Source organism: Ptychodera flava, chromosome 8, assembly GCF_041260155.1.
Source record: "Ptychodera flava strain L36383 chromosome 8, AS_Pfla_20210202, whole genome shotgun sequence".
NCBI lineage: Eukaryota > Metazoa > Hemichordata > Enteropneusta > Ptychoderidae > Ptychodera > Ptychodera flava.
The window spans coordinates 24,929,399-24,939,433 of NC_091935.1; the positions used below are offsets into that span (position 1 = coordinate 24,929,399).

The following is a 10,035-nucleotide window of genomic DNA, read 5'->3' on the forward strand; positions in this document are numbered from 1 at the left end:
TAATTGGTGTAACGGATTGATGATCAACTAAGATCAATAATCTATTTTCTCACAAGACATATAATTATTTGCCATCCGGGTAATTTTGTTCAACTCAGAAATTATGATGCTTGTTATTTGCTATTGTCCTGTACTTTTTGTAGTGAAATGTAAGCCATCACTACATTCAATGTTTATAATGCATCGGGGTTAACCCTTTGAGTGCAGTAATTTTTCCCACCAAATTTTAGTGCAACATTATAGCAATTTTTCTGAATTTTTCTGTAATTTTTGTGGTTATTTTGGACCAAACGGACATCATATTTCATGGACTACAGGTTTCATTAAAATTTTGGCAAAAATCTGAAAAAAAATTGACTAGGGTACATTTTATAAAGGTCACAAAAGTTGACTTTGGCGCTCAAAGGGTTAATATAAGTGAAGCTGTGAATGCAGCGCGTTTGTCCTGTACTAGCAATGCAAAATTGCTTTTTACCTTTACTTCATTTCCCTAATGGGACCATGATAGATTATAGCATTTGAACCATAATCACGCTCGGACAAGAGACGCAAAGTATATCTATAAAAGGAGCGTTCTGACACCGACATCGGAATAACTAAAAACACTAAAAAACATCCAAAAACCCTTTTTAAAAGAAGTCCTAAAATACTTCTATATACAATAAGGGAAAAGTCCATTCTTTCTTTATTGGGTCTCTACAAAATATACGCTTGGTTATATCGAATACTTCCGTGATAGTTTGCAGCACGCCTTAAAAAATAACAACCTATAATGTAAGTTATTATCGTGTATATAGATCTCGTTGCAAATCGGTGAGTTTCTAAGCGTCAATTCGCTGTAGACGAGGAAACCGATGATAGCAGCTGTATAGTGCATTTTATGTCATGAATTCAAGATGTCCTTCTTCTTAAGACTTTACCACTCTTCTCAGTGTTGAAATCCAAGAGCGTAAACAACACGGCAAAATTTAAACTTAGGAGCCGATTCCAAAAGAAGCCAATTCTTGTTTCAGTTGCCTCACGTAATCTTCATCGTAACAGTCCATGGACCTGGAGGATGATATCAAGATTCGCCAAATCATTACTCTGATTAATAGTGGGGGGGGGAGCTTTTCTTGTCATGATATCATGAGTTATGAATTAAAGAAAAATGCTGTAGTAGTATTTGTGTAAATACAGCAGATAAACTGGACGCTGATACACACAGATCAAGTTTCTCATCGACATGTAATATAAGTTTCAAAAAGGGGATGGCTGAAGATTAGTAGACACACCTTTGGCTGCAAACTAAAAGAAATTTTCTTAGGGGGCTCTAAATAAACCTAACCCTAACCCCTAAACCTAACCCTGACCCTAGGTTACCAATAATTCAAACAAACTTTCTTTTTTGGCCACTGATCTCCAGTCTTGCCGAAACAGATCTAGGGATAATAAATAAATGGATTGCTATCCTACTGTGGTTTAATCTCCAGTCTATAATCTGTCAGAAGTGGTAATTTTTATTTTGTAAATAATTTGAAATAACCCATCATGCACACTTACTCAGCATGCCGTATGCTATTCCAAACCACTTTATTTGAAGTTCCGTCGATAGTGAACGTCAGTCGACGATTGAATGCAGTCTTCAGCAGTTGCAGTATCTGGCCGCCCTCGATAGTGTCCGGTAGCCAGCCATAGAACCTCCCGCCTTTGTATTGTTGACCAGGGTTGGGCTGGTCAGCCTGTGGAACAGAAGTATTATTATTACAGCGACTGTCGCCAGTATGGCCATGGTCTTATAATGTTTACGGTCAAAAAAGAGAGAATATTCCGAGGCGATAATTATCAGATAAACGTTCTCTATTCGACAAGTAAGATTCCTGCGCAGTTTTAACTACTATAAACCATTCTAAGAACACTATACAGCGCTTTTTAAATAAATTTCGTCTGAGACCTCTTCTAACTTTGAAAGTGATGTACTAATGGTTTTGATGGATTTTTTTGTTTTTTCATCATCTGTTGTTTTACGTGTTCCTGCTTTTATTTGCTTAAATGCGGAAAACAGCTCAAAATTATGAGACAGCTTCTGGAAACTTACTACATGTATGTTTCATTGCACGACAATTTGATTCAAAAATTGTCGCTTTCTACATAGAGCATGAATGCTACTTAAGAAAGCATACCTAAATTCGGAATACAAAATCGAATTTCGGAATACAAAAAAAAACAGTGCTTATATTCTGATCATCCTTTCGCTGTGATGGTCTACCCCTAATCCGACCTGTTCATATTTTGCCACAGTTACCATGGAAAGGGCAAATCTAACCAATCACAGATTTTAAGTTGGTGGCCGCTTTTAAAAATCAGCGCCCTCACATGGGCATTTTGAATACCAAAGAACGCCCCTTTGACCTTATATGGGCATATTTAGATTACAGGTGACTGTATACCTTTAAAGGGATACTGTGACTGTATACCTTTAAAGGGATACTGTGTGTCACTGTTGACTGGGTTGCAGAATATTCGAATTCATTGACTCACAGAATTAACAAAAAGTTTGTTTATTTTGCTTGATGCAGCTGAGAGAGCATCTACTTCGACTTTTCTCGATCCTTGACGAAAGTAATCAATATTCAAAATCTATACCAAGGCGTCTGACGTTGCGATCATATGGCAAATTACCCATGATGCAGTCGTGTTCCTTGTCATTTGTTTGTTTACTGTATTTGCCTGTCTGTCTGGTGCTTTAACAACGACACAGTGGCAGTGAACGAAAATATATATGATACCAAATTACAGCGCACTCGACGGTATGAAATCTAGTCAACTTACTCTTCAGATGGCAACTCAATCATTGTTATGTTCCTTTGAGACAATATGAGTATGCGAAACGTTTAAGGGCCATTTCAACGGCGCATGTCCGAAAGTCGGTGGTGTGCTAAATCTACCCGCATAATGGAAAACAACAGCGGCAAAGCATCACGCCTTTCTCGACACAACACAATGTGTTATTGCACACGCTTTTGTGAACATCGTACAATGTACAATGTGTTCTTGCACTCAGCTTAAGGTGGCGTTGCACATAGCGACGTGTGATCCCTGCTCTATTCATGCAACAAGTTTAGTCGTCAGAGCTGAGCCGATAAAGTAATAACATTTATGTGTTCGTATCTTAATTATAATGTTCATAATTATTATATGTGCACTTGATGACAGTTACGTTCACGTACAGCAAGGGCTTTTTTCATAAGCAAGTATTTCTAGGGGCCTTAGACTTTGCTTTAACTGGCTCTTTCGGAGCAAAAGCAAAAATATTTTGCGATATCATCACCGATAAACCCACGTAAAATGTACACTTAAATGAGTAATACGTATATCAAAGTGAATTAACATATTAAAATAGGAAATTTTAATGGGATTGTAATATTCCAAACAAATACACAGTGTCACAAAGATTTCCCGAAAGATTATGTTTGTATATTGTAAACAAATTGCAAACGCATATCTTACCCCTTGTATGCCATCTTCAAAGACGTAAAGTATGCGATGGAATCCAACGAAATTCTCGACAGACATTTCGCCTTTCGGCATGTTGCCTGTAATTTTATTGGCCGACAAAGACGATTTTCTGGATCCCGGTGTCTTGTTCTCGGTCGCGCCAGACGATTTCCGCCGTCCTTGCCTTTTGTCCTCGGAAGTGGACGATTTCCGAGACTGTTTCTCCGTGAGCGATGATTTCCTCGACCCCGACGACTTTGGCTTCGGCTCTTGTTCATCCGGAGAGTCCCTATCACTGGTTTGCGTGGGAACTGTTGCCGGTGGCTTGTTCAAAACTTCTCCCAAAGTCATTTGCATATTGTCTGTGTTTTCCTCGAACGTTAGGAAAATTTTTCGCCTGGGTACGTCTGGCTCTAGTAACGAGGGCGCCCCACTTCTTTGCAGTCTCTCCTTCAATTCTTTCTTTTGAGAGAGTAGATCTGTCACTGTGCCATATAGAAGAAGACTTCCTGTGTAGTAGTTTAGATTTTCAGCACAGGCCAGATCGAGATCGATTTTGTCTAACTCTGCTCGCAGTTCTTTTACATTGTGACCGCCAAATTTCGACAATGTCTCCAGCAACTTCCGTTCTCCGTCTTTGACCAGTTCGATCATCTTCGCCGCTTTCTGTCTGATTTGCTTATCTACCTCGGTACTATTTTCTTCGATCTCCTTCATCACTCTTTCTTTTTCTTGTTTCGCCTCACGGAGAGACGACGCCCGGGCGGTCGACGCGCCAACCAGCTCTTGCAACTCGGGTTTGTACTTCTTCGCGGCTTCGTCCGGCGACAGAAGTCTGTGCGCGGCGCCCTTGTGAATGGTCACCGCGCACTTCATGCAGGCCGTGACGTCACAGTGATCGCAGTACAGCTCCAGCTGACTGTCTTCGTGCACCGAGCAGAATCGGGGCCGAATCATGTGGTCTCGACCGGAATTGGCCAATTTGTGATACTCTTCAGTTGATAGAACTCTGTGCATCTTTGACGTTCTAGCTTTAGTATGAGTCAGATGACATCGGCTACAAAAAAACTGAGCGCATTCTCTACACCAAAAGGCAGCCTTACTCTCACACACGTCACATGCCGATTCTTGCGAGTTTGGCTGCATGTCTTGGAAAACTTCGATCAGATCGTTTATGAAAAGGTTATTGTTCAGTCCCTTGACTCCGGCTGGGGGCAACGAACTAAGATTTCTGCAAGTCGGGCAGTCGAGTCGTCCTCCCTTCTGGCGGACCCAGTTTTCGAGACACGCTTCACAGAATGTGTGCACACATGGCAAAATTTTAGGTTTCGTCATCCGTTCTTGACAGATCGGACAGAGTAAAATCTTTTCATTGATCTGCTGTTCCAGTGTTGGTGAATTTGCGGCAGCCATTGTTTCTGAGGGGTAGAAAGAATGAAAGAGAATAGAGTATACAAAAATCAGAAAAAACGCATCATTCCCTCACTCTTGTTTGGTATTCTTTTGATGGAATCGTCAAAGTCGAGAGGAAAAAAGCCTGTGTATAGTAAAAAAGCATAGGGTGGGGATACTTCAGGACTGTCGAAAGTAGGACGGGAACTCCTTTTCTGTAAATATTTTGTTGTTAGGATTAATCCGGGTACAACAGAATGAAAAAAATAACGAAATAACAATACTTTTAATTTTGAGCAGACCCCCCACCTTAAACTTTGAAGGGAAACAGTCGTCGGAACTGCGCCTGTGCGAGGTTTTTGTTTACTTCGTACACGATATCTAGATGCACTTCATCATCATACCTGCCGCGCAAAATTTAAATTATACGATGTAGATGACAGACATGTTTTAACTCTCGTCAATCACCATCGTCCCTTGGAGACAGTGTTGCCATCGGTCGTATGGTCCCATACGACCTTTGAGAGTAGTTCCGATGACTGTATCCCTTCAATGGAATTTTTCATCAGTCAGTTTATAATATTCGTCATTGACATACGTCACAAATCAAACGGTCAACGTATATTGAATGTCAACATCACAACAGAGCTCTGTCAGCCGTCTACTGAGGTTTCTTGTATTAATTTTTGGAGCGACAGGATACAAGGTGCAGCATGAGTTACATAGATCGGTGTCGATTTCTAGCAACAGGAACTTCGCCTCTCATCTTACTTTCTGACAGAATTCGATCAACGCGGGTAAGGCCCCCCCCCCCCAAAAAAAAAAATAGTGCAGTTCCAATCACATGGTTTTCAAAAACAGGGTAGGTACGTCGGCAGGGATTTTTTTCCATAATATTTTTATTTTTAAATATGCATTTTCAGGGGTTCAGGGCGATCAAACACTGGCCACAACATTTTCAGAAAAATGTATCATACATATAAAAGGAAAAAAGGAAAAGACAACCTCGTTCAAGCAAAAATCATATGCAAAGTAACGGGCGTGTGATTTTACGGGTTTTTTCTTTTTTTTTTTTTACTTCAGTGTTTACGTAACTCTAAAAAGTTTAGGGTCGGCAGGTAAAAAAAGGGTAGGTCGGGTTATCGGAACAGCACAATTTTTTTTGTTTGGTCTAAGTCTGCTGGGACAGCCACTGGAATTTGAGAAAGTGGACTTGGTTATTTTACGGGTGACGTCTGCTTCGACAGACACCGTGTTTGCGCGATGTTTGCACAGTTAGACGCATACTAACTGCGGCCACCAAAGGCTTCTCGTCTTGGACCATACTTGAAAAGACCATTCACGCGCTCTAATTGGCGCCATTGTTGGATGGTGAACAAGCCAACGATTTTTTTGTTGGGCCACTTGTCTCAGATCAGTGTTTTGCAAGACATTCGAACATGCTTTCTCCCATTACATGCATACCCCACACTGAGATGCAATTGCTTATACAAAACACCTTGACCTCGTGAACCAGGACACGAGTGTCTTGTAAAAATATTGTTGTCGTGTTCCTGCAAAGCAGTATGTCCGCGCTTTCAGCTAACGGTGGCGGGGAAAGATCGATTCGCTGATATGACAGAAAAAATATTGCCAGATTTCAGTTCGCATTACATTTTGCGATTGCGGCTCGAACACTGCATGATTTATTACTATTTAAGTTTGCATAATTTACACTTGTTTGACAGTACTTGATTCCTCTGCGTGTTAAAAAGAGATAACACACTTGGTGAAGTTTAATTGTCAAAGTTTTTCTCTTTTAGCCGAACAAAACCGCGTACTGCAAACCCTGGATCGCTCTTCTGACGTTCCAGGAGTCGATATGGCTGACTGCGCTCTTTTACGGTATATGCGGATACAAGTGAGTGCAAATTTGCGGTGATTGGGCAACTTTAAAACCAGTAGGAGTTAATGCTACACACTTTCTGCTATATAATTATCAACCTTCCTAGTTTGAAAACTCTTGAGGCAGTGTTATGACGTCAACTGACATCGTGAGCGTTTAAGGAGTGAACTAAAAACGTAATTACATTCGAAGGTTCAACAGTTTAAGAGTGCACGAACATTCATGTATTCATTTTGCCGCTGAACCGTTTAAAAAGTCACCAAATCTGTCGTCAGTTATTACTGTCAGTTTCCACGTGTGTTTTGTTTTTGTTTTTTGTTTTTTTGCATTTGTTGGTTCATTTCTGTCTTTCTAAATCATTTGCCGCATTTCTTACCATTGACAACCTATAACTATGTCGACTGAACCTGTTCCCTGCCCTCAACCTACTTCATATTCTAGCAAGTCAAGAGTGCGATTCATTCATACGTGTGAGTATGACTTTACCTGCAGACAGATCTGAATGTCGTGAACTATTAGAAGCCAGAATCTTGCGAAAATAAATATTTTATGGAGGATAAAGGGAATTAAGTTAATATTCGGTTGGCCTATATATTCACAGAAATTGAATATTTTACAGAAATAATGCGAAATAATGCGAATTGTAAATGCTAGACTACGAGTGTTCTTGCTTTGACAAAGTTAATGTAAATTTTGAAAATCTTGCTAAGTTAAGGAACCAGGAACTAGAATGAAAGACAACAACAATGCACTTTCACTGAGGAGTAGGGCGATTCGTTTCCTTGGCTCACTGCAAGCTGGTAAAAAATTACCAATTTCACACGATACTGCGTCCATCCCTGTCTTCAAAACGGCGTCAAGGTCATCAAAGTAACGCTTAAACAGAAGCCAGTGAGAAACTTTATCAAACCTTACCTTTCTCAGAGAGACGGTTCTACTGCGTGACTCTTCCACAGGTAGACGCACAGGGAAAGCTACTGCGCAGGCGTGTTACGAAACGGGTGCACCTCTTAGCTGGTCACGTAAATAGGGGTTGCGAACAGACTGGAATTCCCACTGGTCGGTTCGTGCTTTTATATATTGGCGACGAGCTGGCCTCGTTCTGGCCTTTTTACAGCTACTGATAAGATTTATGACTCTAAGATCATCCTTCCGCGCTAAGCGACGAAGAAAATCAACAAGGGCATGTACATTGTATTAACCTATAAATACCTGTTTATCATACCAAGCAGGCTGAACACGCCCCGGTGTTAAATTGGACAGATATCTTTTACAGAATACATATCATGCAGCATGATTACTCTGACCGTGCATGCAGCGACAAGTAAAAGGGTCAACAGCGATATAGCAGGAAGCGTCATTCTGAAGTATTAAACTTGAACAAAATTATGTCAGCGTTCGTGATACGATGTGCCCGGAATCAGCACACGTCATACCAGGAAGGTATTTCGAAATGTGGTTCTTGTAACGCGTCGTTTACATGCTAGTGAAAGCTCTTTTCCCCTTCCGCGACCTATGGCCTGACCTGACCTAGCGGATAAGAGGAAGAGTGGAAAACTTTCAAGCAAGGGTCGAACTTTCGAGAAGAATAGGACGGCAAACTCTACAAGAGCACAGTGCTTTATGGTCTTGGCTACTTTCGAGCAAATCGAGGGGGGCCCTCATGTTTACGGGAATCTCTCAAAGTATGCCTACATGTATGTTATGGCTCGTTTAAGATGCCTGTTTTCTGTGCATCTATGTTTAGGTCCCTGTGTTTGCATGTGTGTGCGTCCTAGGCTATTTTTATTCATTCGTAACTAAAAATTTCACGATGGAAACTGATGAAATTTTATTTCTGATATGTTCATAGGTGGATCTAGACCTGATTAGTTTCTGAGACTGTAGCTTGCATAATTAAGACAAATTTGCATGAAGATTTTTAAAATCTGAATGTTATTTAACCATTTCAGTGCTGCAATTTTTGCCTTAAAAATTTTAGTACAACATTTTACCAATCTTTTTGAACTTTTCAGTAATTGTTTTCATAATTTTGGACCAAGTGGACATCATATTTTATTGGCTAAAGTTTTATATCAAAATTTACCAAAATCTGTGAAAAAATTGACATAGGTGTATTTTATGAATGCAACAAAAATCGACTTCGGCGCTCAAATGGGTAATGTCATGTTTACGACTTTTCAAAATATACGCCATTTAATAGTACTCATAGAATCATTGGCATATTGAATAAATTATCTTAAGTAGACCATATATCAATGAATTTGATCAGACTTCCGAGATACATTGGTTCTACCTAGTTTAAGTTATGCAAAAAAGTTTATTTGCATAACTTATTAATAATTATCTCCTCAGCTTCTGTAATCTGGCCATATGTATTTAATGCCAGTTGAATGTGATGAATTTAATCAGGCTGTTTATTTTGCATATTTAATTTCCGCCAAGTCAAAAGTTTGATGTGCATGATTTTGTCATAGTAGCTCATTTGCATATTGACGTTCCGTAATTATTTTGTAAATAAAAGTTTGATGCACTTTATTTGATAGGACTTCTGGGGTAAATTGGCCACACTTATACGTTTAGTTGTAGCACACTTAATTGAGTACCACATTCTGATGAATGGTTCGTTTGCATATTCAACGAACTTCTGTTCTTAGGCTACAGTATATTAAAGCTGAACTGACTTCAATCGGACTTCTGAGGTACAATGATCATACACAGTTTTAGTTATGGCGAAAGATTGGCGAGTGTGACATATTGATCATTAGCTCATGCGATTATTAAATTAGCATTCTTAAATACGCTGGCATTGTGCACTGGGGAGTAACTGTAGCATATACATCTCAAACCACAGCCCTAAGAACAAGCCGGATCGGTGCAAACGTTTAAAGGATTCTGTCTTGTGGTCATGCACAATGATGTTAATGACCGATAATGAGATTGACCTTACGCACGCATGATCGTAATTTACAAACATAATAGGTTCGGGGAGTAGTCGCTCTTTTGACGAAATAATTGGATTAGGTACACTAATTTACTCCGGTAATAGCTTTACCATCGAGGTCACAGCCTTGCGCTTGCATGATAATTGCTCCCGTCGAGGTCATTGCCCTGGGTAATTGATAATTCTGTTTCAATGTTGCAGTGATCATTACCTTGACCGTGTAATATGGCTTGACAATTACCTTGTTAATAAGAGAATGGGGTAGTCTGAAACTTGCGGTTATTTTCTGTGCGTATGAAGAGTATTAATTAACTCTTGTCCCCTTACCTATTTATGG

At 39.9% G+C, this 10,035-nt stretch overlaps 1 protein-coding gene across 1 annotated transcript in view; it reads right to left on the reverse strand.

Moving 5' to 3' along the window:
* Positions 1-8,173, reverse strand: part of LOC139138852 (E3 ubiquitin-protein ligase TRIM56-like) — a 9,219-nt gene extending 1,046 nt beyond the window's left edge. Inside the window, exons 1-4 of the mRNA XM_070707410.1 lie at positions 7,670-8,173; positions 3,490-4,895; positions 1,543-1,721; positions 1-1,050 (exon numbers count right to left, since the gene is read on the reverse strand). The exon at positions 1-1,050 is cut by the window's left edge and continues 1,046 nt beyond it. Of these exons, the coding sequence (XP_070563511.1) occupies positions 975-1,050; positions 1,543-1,721; positions 3,490-4,890 (1,656 nt within the window). The 5' untranslated portion in view covers positions 4,891-4,895; positions 7,670-8,173 and the 3' untranslated portion in view covers positions 1-974. The remainder of the gene's footprint in view (positions 1,051-1,542; positions 1,722-3,489; positions 4,896-7,669) is intronic.
* Between the last annotated feature and the right edge of the window lie 1,862 nt (positions 8,174-10,035).